This window comes from Athene noctua, chromosome 8, assembly GCF_965140245.1.
Source record: "Athene noctua chromosome 8, bAthNoc1.hap1.1, whole genome shotgun sequence".
In the NCBI taxonomy this organism is placed as follows: domain Eukaryota; kingdom Metazoa; phylum Chordata; class Aves; order Strigiformes; family Strigidae; genus Athene; species Athene noctua.
In genome coordinates, this window is record NC_134044.1 from 27,713,036 (window position 1) to 27,727,707 (window position 14,672).

A 14,672-nucleotide genomic window follows, 5' to 3' on the forward strand; every position below is an offset into this window, starting at 1 on the left:
AAATATTTTTGTATTTGCATGATTTACATCAATGCACATCCAGATAATTATATAATGATTATTATATATAATGATTTTGATTTTGTTACCCCTTTAATAGTAGGCTTTATTCCAATATTTGGCAGTGGGAACTGGGATTTCACATTTCAAATAGGTATTATATTAGCTTTTTTGAGTTATCTAAATACATCATCTTTAAAAATAAAACATCTGTATCGGGTGGTAATATTATCATTTTGTTTCTTTTTAATTAACAGGAACGTTTTTTAATTCAAGGATTTTTTTTGGTCAGACTTCTCATGCATCCTTTTCATTCTTATGGGTAGAGTCATCCAATGAGTTTAACCATACTTTAAAGGAAAAATGTTTAAAATTCTCAGTGCTTTTTTAAAGAAATCCCATTCTCATGTATCATGTTTTTTCACTGTCCTTTTTTTTTATGAGCTTTTCCTCATTAGTCTGTATCTGTCAACAAGTGAGAAAGGCCTTTTTTTCTCTCAAGAAAAACTGTAACAGGATCTTTATTTTCAATATGAAGAGTATTCACGTCATCTGGTTCGAAGCATCGAAGTTAGGTACCTAGGTCTCAGTCTTTGAAGACTTCTCTTTCCATTGATTCACAAAAGAAAGTTTTTGTCTTTGATAGAAAGTAATCTAAACCAGCCTAAACTAGACGGTGCGAATATCCTTTCTTTTTCACAGTTTGTGTTGGGTTTGGGCTGAGGGATGACCTGGAATGCCCTTACACCAAGGTAGACAGAGAGCCATCACAGCTGGTCTTGCCTTGAGTACTTTGTTTATCTTTCATGATTCCTCAACTCTTTGTGCAGATTTGGGGCTATTTTGTTGATTTTGGCAAGCCAGGTAGACAGTTCAAAGTATTTCCAATCCAGTAATAAGAAAATGGACCATCTTTCTGAGGAAAGAGAGAACAGCAACACCCATTGGTGAAAAACTCCTAAAAAGTTGGTCTCTTGAATAATTTCAGGCTAAACTTTCAGTATTTTATCACCTAATTTTCTAAATAATAGCGAAGTGGGAAGAAAACATGTCAAAGATTTTATATGTGATTCTCTGAACAAATTTAATTCTCCCAAATTACAGGCTACCAGCAGGAAGTTTTTTCTTGTCCTGAATCCTGGTAAAGAGTAGGAACAGTGAGGAGATGGTGATAGTGAAACCACAGCTTTAGGCTAAATTATTTGGTGTCTTCGGTGGGTTTTACTGCTTTTGTTTCATACAAAATTGATTGTGAGTAAGGGCATGGGAATATGTTTAGAGTATACTCAGTGTAGCTGTTTATTCTGATTTAACTCAATAGTAATCCACTGCTGCTTCTGAAAACCTATTCACATTGCAAAGTGATTTTTTTTTTTCAGATTCGTTATTGAACTTACTTAACAAAAATATTAAAACACGCTTAATTCCTAGAGTGTGGACTAACAAGTGCATTCACAGTTATACTTTTCCTGCCTGAACTAGAGTTTTCAGATGTGGTAGCCTAAACTATATTAACTAATATGTTCCAGTAGTATATCGTTGCTATAATGTTGTCAGACTTGAAAAGGGATGATATCAAAACATCAGGATCTTTCTGAATGTTTTTCTGAGTTACTGGGGTTTCCTTAAGGTTGTGTAAAGAAGAAAAAAAAAAAGAAAAAAAAAAAAGAAAAAAGGGAAAGCAAAAAATAGAAAACAAGGGTGTAATATTATTATTGTTACTGTTTTTCTAATTCTTAATTCTACACATAAAATGCACTGAAAATATCACAAAGGAGACAGAACTTTTGAAGCTATTATTTATTTTTCAGCAGGTTCATGGTCTGTTCTACAGTCAAGTAATTTTTTTTTCATTTGTAGTACACTTATGATAAACATAAAATTATTGGTTTTGTCAGCAACATGGTTCCAGTATGGTTATTTGTGAAGCCAGGTTGAGATGAGCCAGGTTAAAATAATTTTTTTTAACCACAGCCAGTGCTTTGGTTTCCACCATAGTTCCAGAAGTAGTGACAGGGACACTGATGAGGTTGTAAAGTGATTCTATGGCAAGAGTTCGTTATTGGCTGAGATGGTGAAAACTAATGATACATTCAGGCACGTTGTTAGGCTTGGCTGATCACAACATCGACAGGTTTCTAATGAAGGAGTTCTGAGAAATATTTAAGTAGTCACTTTTTAGTAAGAGACTTAGACCACCGTGCCATGAATGGCATACTGAGAAATGTATTGTTATATATTATTTTCAGGGCTTCTGTACTTCCTTTGAGAAGTCATTTTTAACATCATAATAAATATTTGAAGCTTTAAGAGTTGCTGCTTTTTTTTTTTTTTTTTTTTTTTTTTAATTTCAGGATCAAACTATGTGGGCATGTTTAGCTGCTATGGCAGTTGCCAACAAAGACATGGCTACAGCAGAAATAGCCTATGCATCAATTGGAGAGGTAAGAAAATGGTGTTATTTATTTCCAGCTAAGTTGTTGCAAAACTGATTTTATTAATTAATTTCCCTTATTAAACTGTTGTACCTCTTGTTAACAGATTGACAAGGTTCAGTATATCAATTCCATCAAAGATCTTCCATCGAAAGAGTCAAGGATGGCTCATATACTGCTGTTCAGTGGAAACACCCAAGAAGCTGAAACTCTGCTTCTTCAAGCAGGCCTTATTTATCAAGCTATTCAAGTCAACATTAATCTTTACAATTGGGATAGGTAATATTTCTTCAAACACAATACGTTTATAAGCAGTCTTACTGAGGTAACTGTAAATTATTGAGATCAGTTGTTTTACTGCAGATAGACTGACTAATTTCCTATCTGTAACTACCCAGAGCTATAAAAAGACGAAGTAAAACATATCCTGACAGTAATTTTTTCTCTGTCATATTTAGAAGATACAAGTATTCTGTGATAAAAGTCCAAAACATGCTTGGAAGCTTTTTTAAATAACATTTTGCTTTTTCATTATTGTTAACAGAGAAAAGTCCTTAGTGATACCTCAAACGGTATGTGACCCTCAAAGATTTAAGGCTGTTTTGAAATGTCTTGTTGCTAAAAATAGATACATGGCTATTCAGACTCCCAGCACTGTGTAGGTGGATGAAATATGAATTAGGCCTGAGAAAACAAAGTAGGAATTTCTCCTTTAAACAAAACCCCACGTTTTCTAACAGAATCTTCTGAGGCCGTTTACTACTGATTTATCTGCTATTATCTTCATATCACTGTGGACAAAAAGTTGTTTTTCCCTCATGTATCCGTGTTTATTTTGTGGTCTGATATCACCTAAAAACTGTGTGTATCAAACTTGAGTATTCCTTATGCTAGTGAGAAGAGATGTGAGAGGAATCAATTACACTAATCCAATGACTAATCTTTCCTGCCTATAGAACAGTTGGAAATACTGTGTAGCATGTGCCATAACGTTCTGAACTGTTCAGAAGCAATTTCTGACTGTAATAAAGTGATTAAATTGTTATTACTTTTGCCTCTTTACATTGAGAGTGCTAAACTCTAAAATAAAAAGACTCCTATTGTCAAACCCCAATGATGTGACGAGGTTGTCAACAGAAATAATTGTTGGATATTTTTCATAGCACGCATCATAAAGTAGAGCGTCTCCTTCACTGGCTACTTTTAACCTCCTGTGACTGATACGAATGTAAAACTGCTTGGCACTATAGATTAGAAATCTTTGCCTGCAGCCCAAACACTTTTCAGAGTATCGTTTTGCAAAACCGTGGTGATTGTAGTTGTGCCAGAGCATTTATATAGCCTGACAAGCCCATTTCTGTTTTATTCCAGGGCCCTAGAACTAGCAGTAAAGCACAAGACACATGTTGACACAGTCCTGGCTTATCGACAAAAGTTCCTAGAGGACTTTGGTAAAAAAGAAACGAACAAAAGATTTTTGCAATATGCAGAAGGTGTAAGTATTCCTCAGAATTATTCCTACAGCTTTAGGTCAGCCTGCTCTATGTAGCCAGTTGGGGAGGGTGGAGGGGAATTGCCTTTACGTTTTCCTCCTTTGGTTCAAATGTGGACACAAACGTTAAGATTTTATATCTGAGTACAAGGTTGTAGCTTGATGTGTGGCTACTTGGCTAGTAATAGTTGTGCATGTGTTTTATTTGAAGGCACAGATACAGAATCTATCTATTTAGTATCTGGCAGGGATTATACAAACGAAGCCACAGTTGTTTTCTATAAACAGGGAGCTAGACCTTAGTATGGTTGAATTCATACCTCTTAAATATCTTCAGCATTTTAATGTAATTTTATGGATAGCAACAATAACAAACTTTGAAGGTATCCAGATATATATTAAGAGCAAACTACAGAGTGTTCTGCCAAATATGAAAAATAGCTAAATATACGATTTCATCAAACCTCTGTAAACCCTCTCCCATCTGATCAGCTAGGTCATTTCGATTTATCAGCATTTCACAGACCTTAAAAACTGAGGACAGATTTAACAGGTCGTAAGCAAGAAGTATCTTAGATTCCGCTGGAGTACTTGTGCGTGTTTCCTCTCCGAGAGGCACCCACACGTGCACCTTAGACAGCAGTTTGATGGAGCAGCATTTACGTCCTCCCTGCTCTTCCTCTCACTGTTCCTGCGCGTTCTGAGGGTAAAACTATGAAAAAGAGACGTGTACTTCGACTGTGTCGGATCCTTTCATCCACTGTAGCTGATGGATCAGGAAATACATCCGAGCTGTTAGGCTCAGATCCTTTAATTGCACAGTGCCCATTACACTTTCAATAAAGCTTGATTTCTACTATAAGTCATTAGCTTTTAGGGCTTCTAAGGATGTTTCATTTCCTAAATGAGAATAAAAGTCTGCACAATATATCTGTCCCCCCCAATGAACCATTCTGCAGTACTTTACCTAGAAAATACAGAAAAATAATAGACCAGATTCCAAGCGCTCTTATCATTCAACAATTTCATCTGCTCTGCTGAAGATACATCTTCTACATACTTTAAATCCATTATTGAGCAAAAATTATGTTAATCCCTGGATGCTTCTGAAAGAGACTTGTTAGATATAATACTGTCTTGTCTTTAAATCAAGAAAGCCATCGTTTCTGGAAGGATTCCCAAGCAATAATGCCTTGTCAGTGACAGGGTGTGAGCAGGGCGATGCAAGTGGAGCCTGTTTCTCCCTACACTCAGTCTTGAAACTTGTTTCTCAGACTCCAGAAGGTTTATGGAGTAAAGAAATCCTTTGCCGGATCCATGTTCTGAAAGTCTTGTCTGCTGGATCTGAAAGGAGGAGGGAGCCTAATTAATGAAGTGGGTTTTAAACTTGGTTATGGTGGTATTAAATTTTTAACGTAGCCTGTCAGGCTCGTATAGCAAAGTTAGAAGGAAGTGTTAAGGGCACTGAAAAAAAAAAAAAAATCAAGATTTTGTGCTGCTATTCCTTCTCAGGGGGGAAAAAAAAAAAAAAAAAAAGTGTCTCACTTTCCTTCTCACCACCTAAAACTCCTTCAGGCTTAAGTAGGGAGTTCTTAAGTCTTTTCTGTACTGCAGCTGAGACCACGAATCTGCAATCAGATACGGAATCTAAACAATGTGCTTGGTTGTTATATCTCACGTCTTTATATATAAGGTATTACAAACCTAATATGTATACTGAGAATCCATATCTTGGCAGTTACTAGGTGTCACTGGCAAGGGTTATTGGCTTCACTGGCAAGTAGCTCTCCGGGCTAGATGGCAGAATTAGCCCTCGCCATGGTATGTTTAGCATCTGTGTGACATCTGTTAAAGCAAACACATTCTTTCTTAGAGCTCCATAAAGATTTCAGTCATCAGATCCAAAGCACCTGGACCCAGTAAATGCATCCTGAATTGAGGGATTAACCTTTTCACATGAGAATGTGGGTATTGCAGTTACGTCTTCCCTCATAGAGAATCTTCCTTGTTATTTCATGACTTGGTTAACAGAGTAACAGCTACTCTGCAAATTCCCTGTGCAGCAGTTGAGATTTTTTTTTTTTTTTTCCCTCCATCTTTGACAATCTTAATTTTCCAGCAATGAATCTGAACGTTACAATTGCATTTTTGCCCAGTTTTTGGACATGTTTTTATAGCCGTGAAATGCACCGTGATCTGTTCTTTCTTGCAAGGCATTTTTGGAAAGAAAGACAACTGTTGTATCCCACTGTACCATGGTTATTGTGCTATATCTATTGTCTGAAGTTCCACTGAAATAGAATACAGCTAGAAGATGATGATTCTCTGCAGCTGGAGGAATGCCAAGATAAAGCTAAAACATTTATTGATGTAGAAGACAAATTTCAAGCAGAAATCTGATTTCTGTTATATCGGATAACTAGTGTAATATGCTGTCAGTTTACTTGGTGGACTTTAGGTGCAGTCAAAAGACATTACTCCATGTAGTATTGATAAAGGGCTGTATTCTCACTAATAGGACACAGATGCCATTACATTTAAATTAGATGCAAGTTGATCCAAGTTATTTTTGTGTTTTAACAGGTTGGTTTTTTTTTTTCCCATACACTATGAGATGCCTTAGTATTTGTTAAAATATATCAAGCTTGGTTTATTTTAAAGGTGGAAAGCTCAGCGGTAGAACTTAGCTGTGCCTTTGTACATTCCATTAGTAGAAGTTGTCACTTACACGTGAAGAACTACATCATGACTGATATGTTCACTTTGTAGTCGTAACTGCAAATTGTCCTGTTAATGAATAGCTATCTGTTTGTCCTCTCTGTGTTAGCTGACCCCTGCGTACTCGCTTTTCTGTTCCTACAGCTGGAAGTCGATTGGAATAAAATCAAAGCCAAAATAGAGATGGAAATTGCTAAAGAAAGAGAACGAGCAGCAGCCAGCCCTGCAGCGAGAGCTAGTGTAACTGTACAGCAGTAATGGTCCTTTCGGTCACCTTAACAAGTGCTGCTTGGATATTTGGTACCAGCATAGTTTGACAAACATAAATTAATAAAAAACCACAACACACGTTTTGCGGGGAACGGGAGTGAGGATTGGTGTAGTCCTTGTTAACTGTTGGATGGCAGGCAGAATTATTTATTTACTGCAGTCTCATTTGAAGCCATGTTCTGATGCCCTAGCTCCAGTGAGTCGCTACATCATAAACGTATGAGAAAAAAGGGAAATTAACTTTTGTTTTTCCATTAGTGGCTGTTAAATAATTTTAATGGCAATGAAAATTTAACCTTGCTTGCCTCTAAGTACCAATTTCCCTGTTTAAACACCTAGTTAAGTAGTTCGATTATTTCTGCAACCTCAGGGATCTCTGAAAAGACTTGTTTAAATTGCCCTAAACCAAATTTAGCAAACTTTTAAGTGATGAAAATTAAAAAAGGAGCTTGCACTTACAAAGTGCAAAAGAATATTGCACTCCCAGTTATAGTAATACATATATCTGCCAGTATGTATGTCCTAGCAAGTTCTTCAACAGACGATTTCAGATTGCTTCAGCAACTCAGGTGTGTCACTGTAGCGAACTATTTAGCAATAAAGGGTATTTTCTGAGATAATGAAAATTGTTTAAAATACTGTGGATGTGCTTTGAATGTTGTTTGAAGTAACAAAAGTTGTTGTTGGTTGGGTTTGTAGCCTCTAACATGTATAATTAACATTGATATTCAGACCTTCCTTAAGGTTAAAGTATCATATTAATTTAAAATAAGGAAGAGCTTTCCACTTTTTTTTTTTCCTGCCCAAAGCACTTGATTTGAAAATACTATTCTTACAGTTGTGTTATTTCATCAAGATGCATTTTCCTTTGTTTTACATATGGAAGTGGCTGCCTGTGTCAGATGTGCTTTGCAGAAACCCTTTGCAGTGTAAATACAGGAGCAGGTGCTTCATAACTGACGTTGTATAATATGTATCTTTCAAATGTTACCATCAAAATGCTAACTATCGGTATATCCGGCAAATTTCTGCAGGTTTGTAAATCATTATATAGCACTTTTTTTGCACAGTTCATAAATTTCTTAATAAAAAACAAATAAAGGGGTGTTTTTAAATGTATCTGATAGACGATGCATTAGGTCATCTCCATTGATTAACCCGACTGCTAAATAAAACATTTTTTGATGTAACTCACTCAGAAGTTCCACGCTATTCTGGTACACTGACATGTGGCAAAGTGAACACCTTCACCTTCCATCGACTTGCAGAAAGCACTTATTAGTTCCAGAATTGAGTCCAGAATATCACTAATGGCAAGTGTTTAATGTTAAATTTATGAAGCCTGGCTCAGATTTGTAATGCAGGTTTGGGAGATGAGTCTGTCTGGTGGTGATACGAAGTTCAGGGTCTCGTCTTTATCTTGCTCTTTTATTCTTGGGCCAGTTGGAAGTACAGCAGAAGCAGCAAATTAAAAATGCCTGGTCCAACAATTAACAGTTGCAAAGGCTGAGATAAAACAGGGGAAGGATGCCACGCCTGCGAGGGTACATCCTTGACTGGCTGCCCTTCAGCTTGGTGTCAGTGTCGTTCACTTCAAGCTGGATCTCCACATCTCAACGAGAAGTGTTGCATTTGTAGGCAAGGGGAAAGTGTGATTAATTCCTAGGACAAAGCACCAAAAAAAACCTTTAGGAGTTTATCGCTGATCAGCTCTACTTTTTTCCACTCACATCCAGTCCTGAACTACGTGCTGTGCTGAGTGTATTTGTGTTAAACAGAAAAACAACAGAAAACAAAAACAAAAAATTTGGAAAAGCACTGCTATTCTTTATTTTCACCAGGTTCTAATAGGCAGGTAACCTGGTACCATTCTGACCTTGGGTATGAAATTTAAATTTCAGAATGCTCTCAGAAAAAAATATCCTCATGCAGCTTACCGGGGATTGTTGCAGGGTTTTTACGTATCACACTTGGAATTCCAAGAAAAGTGTAAAAAGAAGCACCAGGAGGATATTGTTGTTTCAGGAATGTTCGTAAACAGCAACAAACCTTGCATATGTGCTTCAGTGGGCCATTTCTGGTGTGTTCTGGTAAGATTGGTGTATTAGCAAGTGCAAAGAAAGATCAAAAGTGCTTTTACCCAACTTGTTGTGCTTGTGTCCTGTTACCTCCTTGTCCAAACCCTGATTTAAAACCTTCTAGAGCTGTAAATGAAATCACTAATCAAGTACTGGGCACATTATTGTCCAGTGCAAGAAGCCTGGTTCCTCAATGATTTAAGAATACTTGTTTTAAAAATAGATAACACCCTATTTAATTTTTTTTTAATTTTAATTGACTATTATCCTGGTTTCAGCTGGGACAGAGGTAATTTTTTTCCCAAACACCATAAATCTAAGAAGTAGGGTGTTAACAGAATTAAAATATAATTGGTTTAGTTGCTGTTGTGAGGGATCAGTTACTCAAATAATCTTGCCGTAGCAGGCTGGGTGTTGTAGTTCATGTTATTCATTTGACCTTGACTGCAGTAGATTCTCTCTGGTTGTAAGAAGGGAGGTTCAAATGGGAATGTGAAAAATGTATCTGGAAGTGAGGTAAAAAATAAAAGCTAAGACGAGTGTTTAAAAGCAGTAATTGAATTAGGAAAGCAAAATACTGAAAAATTTTGTGTGCGTTAGGTAGCACTTCCGTCTTCTAAACTTTCAAACGTTGCTCTTAGCTCTCCTTGCATGTGGGCTTGGAAATGACATTAAAATATGCAGATTTTTTTTTTTCCCCCATTCTAGCAGTGTAAAATGGAACAAACCTGAATAATCTGTTACTGTACATCAGGACCCTGCCCTGCATTAGAGGACACCCTTTTTTTACAGCCCAGCCTTCCTGCGCTGTCCATCATCCATGGGGTGAGTAGTGATTGACAGGAGGAGCAGTGAAAAGGGCATTTTAGGAACATCCCCCTGGATTTGCCAAAAAAAAAATTTAGATGTATTGCTTTCATCTGGCTTTATACCATGTTTTAACTATCATTTTGGCTCCCGTTATTCCAGGTAATGCAAATGGTTTAAAAAAAACCCTTAATTTTTACCTCTAGCTTAATTTTTTTACATGTTTTTAATAGTTTGGAGGAAAAAGGCAAAATATTTTTTGTGCTCTGATACCTAAGATAGCAAGACTTCGAGGCCTATCTTTGTCAGATTTTATCCTTTGGAACTGGAACAGGGCAAACCTTTTGCATCGTCTGGCATGAAAATTTAATTTCACAGTTTACGTAGAACCATTTCCTACTGCAGGCAAACAAATGCTCATCTCTAATGAGTGTGTGAGGTGACTCTGGGTATATCCCCTTTGTACCAGAGGCCAGAAGCATCTCTGAGGGAGATGAAGGGTAACAGCTCGGGTGTGTCTGGGACTTTCAGTTCTCCTTGTGGCCTCTCTCCGCCTCATTTTTTCCATCCGCAGAGGGGAGGAATGTATTCAGCAACGTTGCAGAGCTGGGTTTTGGGTTGTAAGAAGTTAATGTACACGCACACACTCAACAGAAAGGCGGGTGAATTCGAACTTTCAATGTTCTCAAACCCCAGACCAATAAGCATTAATAATGTCGTGCTTGGTGAAGACGCCCGGTGTTATTCCCTTACTGACAGATGAAGTCACTTGCCCACAGGCATCCCGCAGGCCCATGCAGGCTGGCAATAGGACCGAGCCATCCCGTAGCCCAGCCCTACCTGCTGATCAGAGAGCTGTAAGGGAACTGCCCACAGCTGGGCTAGAAACTGGGATCATTAGTGAAGGCTGTTGAATTGCCAAGGAATCACTCAGTCTGCAAAGCAGGCCGCAAGATTTAGCTGTGCCGCTCTCCTTGAATTTAACAGAAACCGCCCAGATAGAATTTGATGGAGGTTTCACAGCCAGGAGTTCAGCAAGAGCCACGAGCACAGCTGGGGAGGAAGCATCACGGGGCCTGCCTTGAGCTGAGGTGGGATTTCATCCAAACCTATCAACCCACGTTCTGTTAAAAGGTAAAATTCACTGTTGTAGATAACGCAAAAATGCCCTGCAAGCCTCTGAGACTTGGTCTTTGTTATTTCTTCAGAAAAGACGTAGGTTCTATTGAAAAGTGAATGGAAATACTGATGGTAAAAGGGGGGGGAAAAAAAAAGTGCTATCCATTGAATTATGATGTGTCGGTTCTTCTGATTCCAAAAGAAGCAAAATAGGAACCAAAACGTTGGTGTTACACTGACAGAGTGAGTCTTAGGAATGGCAAATGCCTCAAAGCTGTGAAATACACTGCTTTTCAAGCAGTAAAGCAGTTTGAGAGCTGTATCATACTGGCCTGGTGCCAGCCTTGACATGATGTTTTTGGGGCATATCTGGTAAATCTGCCTGAAAAGTAATGTAAGCCCGGTGTGTTTGGTTTGGGCCCCTTGGCTGAAATGATAAATTCCTTTACGGTTTAACTTTTAAGCAAAAGTTAACTGGGAATTTTCATGATTTATAAAATAGAAGGCATCATTTTGGCATGGTATTAATCTCGTTGGCCAGAACGATGCCCTTCCTGCAGCCACAAGCTCTTGAAGCCTGCAGGATTAATTGGGTTGGTTTAACCATGAAACAAGCAACTCACAAATACGCCGTTAAAAGATTCGCTCACATAATCTCTGCTGTCCTCAGGGCTGGAAAGAGCTATAGAAGAGCTAATGCTCATTTTCAAGGGACTGGTATCTACTGCTCCTTTCCCTACTTTAAACCTTTAATTGAGGTGTGGAAAACCAGCAAAAGTGCTTGTAAATGGGAGAGTATCTGCCTGGTGAAGGAGCTACCCTTGGCCTCGTAAGAAGAAAATCATGTGCATGGTGATGGAGAGCCCTGATACTTAAAAATGTAAATTAACTAGAAGTCATCTTCTCTTTGAGCTTTCACTAAGTGACTGGAGCATGCAAGCCTCAGACAAATAAACCACAGCAAATGAGTATTCTTTCAGTAATTACGTTTTTTTGGGTAGACATGTCTGCAGTGAATGGTCAGTGAGGAGCTCAGTTGTTATTGTTTTTTCCAAAGCTATCATGACTCATCCTACTTCCATTCCAGATGTTAATCAATGGTTTTCCATATAAATTAACCAATCTGCATATTAATTCCTGTTCAAAATAGAACATACAAAGTTCTGTCTAAGTGCAAAATAGGTATCTGGCACGATTTTATTCTGTTTCAATTATTGGCTGATTTATACTGATGACTGCAAGGATTAGGTCAACCTGTTGCACTTGTATCTTGCTTGTCCGTAGAAATAAGAATTTACAATAAAAAACCCCAAGGCAAACTGTCATTTAATAACACTAAGAGAGCTTAAGTTCTATTTTATTTTGTAAATTAATAGCGATGTCATCAATTAAAAAAGAATCTAGGGTCAATTACTATATATCTAGAAACAAAGGCGTGGTAGAAAATACTTTGGAAAGCATTATAACAACCATGGAAGGAAAAAAAGGGAGAAAATAGGGGCTAATGGCTGTGAAATCTCTGATCACTGTGGCCAAGACCTGGCAAGAGCGTATGCACACACTGCCCTGCATGGACCATGGATAATCCAGCTGGGCTCGCAGGGGTAACTCACTGCGTGTAGGGGACTAAACCTTTCCCTCCTGTTTTCCTCCTGTTTTTCCTTTGGATGGGAAGCTTGGAGCATTCTGGAATTTGAGATTTCCTGTCTGGTACCAGCCCTGGAGCTGACTGCACAGCGTGGCAAAAGAGCACAGCAAGAGGTGTGAGTGTGCCCGCAGGACCAGATTTCCAACTGGTTTGCTTAGAAAACGTGAAGCTGAGGGGATGGAAATGATGAAAATCGCCGCAGAAGCAGACGTGAAGTTCTGCTTAGTGAGCACAAGAGAGCTCAAGCAGGACTTTGCTGTTTGCTGCTGCTCTGAAAAGGGGCAAATTTCATTTAGGTTAGAGCATGGTCTTGGGAAGCCAAGTTGGCTCGTTCAAGTTGTATTGTTTTCAGTTGCCTTATTCACTTCAGAATAGCCAAAGCTACAAATACCCAATAATGGAAAAGCTAGAAGCTTTCAACACTAAATGTAATTCTTGATGATATCATCTAGAGATAGGGGCGTAAAAAGGCAATTTATTGTTTTATATATTTCAGGATTGATATTCAACATAGAAATTTTGAGACTTCCATTTCTTTGTTTTGTGAGATCAGAGATATCCCATGTCACGTTTATTCAGCGGCTCCAGAATCACCTGACATTTCCCTAAATACAGTTGTGTTATAACTGTTAATCTGGAAAAAAAAAAAAAAAAAGCATATGATTTGAGTTGCAACGGCTATAACCTTACTTGTGGTTTCATGCAGATGATTGTGCACTGAGAATTCTGTTAATATGTAAAAAGAGCCTGGCAATTATCTATTCAGCAGTTATCACAAGTGTCTGGCTATTGTCTTCTCCTCGGATCATCTCTTTGCCTTCCCATAAAATCTGACATAATAATGCATCCTCTGCACTGATATTTTACTCTGTAGGGTATGGGGAAAAATTGGGCCGTAATCCGTCTTTGCACCAGGATTTGGGTGAATGTGACCCGAGAAGCTCCAGTGAGAAAGCAGGGCAGGATCTGCTCTGGTTTATCTGGGTCACAACCATCTTGGGCTTTCCTCCTTCCTCCTCCTCCTTCCTCCTCCTCCTTCCTCCTCCTCCTTCCTCCTCCTCCTTCCTCCTCCTCCTTCCTCCTCCTCCTTCCTCCTCCTCCTTCCTCCTCCTCCTTCCTCCTCCTCCTTCCTCCTCCTCCTTCCTCCTCCTCCTTCCTCCTCCTCTTTCAGCAGTCTCTGTCCCCTGCAGTGTATAAGAAAGGCCTAATCCCAGTTCCAGTGAAACTAAGGATTGCTGCTTCAACTAGACATGAGGATTTGATGCAGCATCTGGGAACATCTTTGTGTCTTTAGCATTTTTAGCTGTGATACAGAAACTTTTAGAAGCCACAGCGAGAAATATTTCAAAATTCAGCTGCCCATATCAATACCTGCATCCACACCTGTATTCGATGAACACACGAAGCCTCGGTTTTGCAGTGTGAGGAACAGCTCTCTTGCACCTAAACCGATCTACCAACCCTGCCTGCGAGGAGAGGAGGAGTATCTCACACTCGCTCTCGTTGGGAGCCCTTTGGCTGGGACCCCACAGCAAGGCAACTGGTTTTTCAGAGGGTTTGAGGGCAGGAGACCTGGCAGTGCTCAGCACCGAGGTCTGGTGTGCCCTGTGCTGGATTGGGCCGTTCGGTTCCCCCTTAGAGTGGAAGTGATCCCAAGTCTCCTCAGTGAAATAAAAAGCACAATACTGGAAGGTGCTAATATTTTATTATCAAGCTTTGGAGGTTGTTCTCCTCCCAGGCTCTGTACTGCCACTGCAGTGGGGTGGGAGGCCTGAGGATCGCCCCGGCGGGTCGACTTCGTGGGGTTGTGTCCGTGCAAACCCTGCAGACCATCTCCTGCTGCTTCCACAGACCCTCGAGGAAACGTGCCCCAGGTGAGGGGAGCTGGGGGTGCCACACCGAGCTGGAGTCACCTGCTTCCATTGCAAGCCATCGTACTGGAGGGGATGCCATTTGTATCAGAGGTGATGCCATCGTACTGGAGGTGATGTCGTTGTACTGGAGGAGATGCCATTTGTGTCAGAGGTGATGCCATCGTACCAGAGGTGATGTCCCCAAGTCAGCTTCTTTCTGGACAACTTATCCCTCCTGTTAACCAGCCCCTG

At 39.3% G+C, this 14,672-nt stretch overlaps 1 protein-coding gene across 5 annotated transcripts in view; it reads left to right on the forward strand.

Moving 5' to 3' along the window:
- The window catches only part of IFT80 (intraflagellar transport 80), a 56,123-nt gene extending 48,014 nt beyond the window's left edge, over positions 1 to 8,109 (forward strand). For all 5 annotated transcript variants that reach the window (XM_074911846.1, XM_074911845.1, XM_074911847.1 and 2 more), the window contains 4 exons: positions 2,355 to 2,444; positions 2,542 to 2,714; positions 3,807 to 3,930; positions 6,790 to 8,109. In XM_074911846.1, coding sequence (XP_074767947.1) covers positions 2,355 to 2,444; positions 2,542 to 2,714; positions 3,807 to 3,930; positions 6,790 to 6,903 — 501 coding nt within the window. In that variant the 3' untranslated portion in view covers positions 6,904 to 8,109. The remainder of the gene's footprint in view (positions 1 to 2,354; positions 2,445 to 2,541; positions 2,715 to 3,806; positions 3,931 to 6,789) is intronic.
- The last annotated feature ends 6,563 nt before the right edge of the window (positions 8,110 to 14,672 follow it).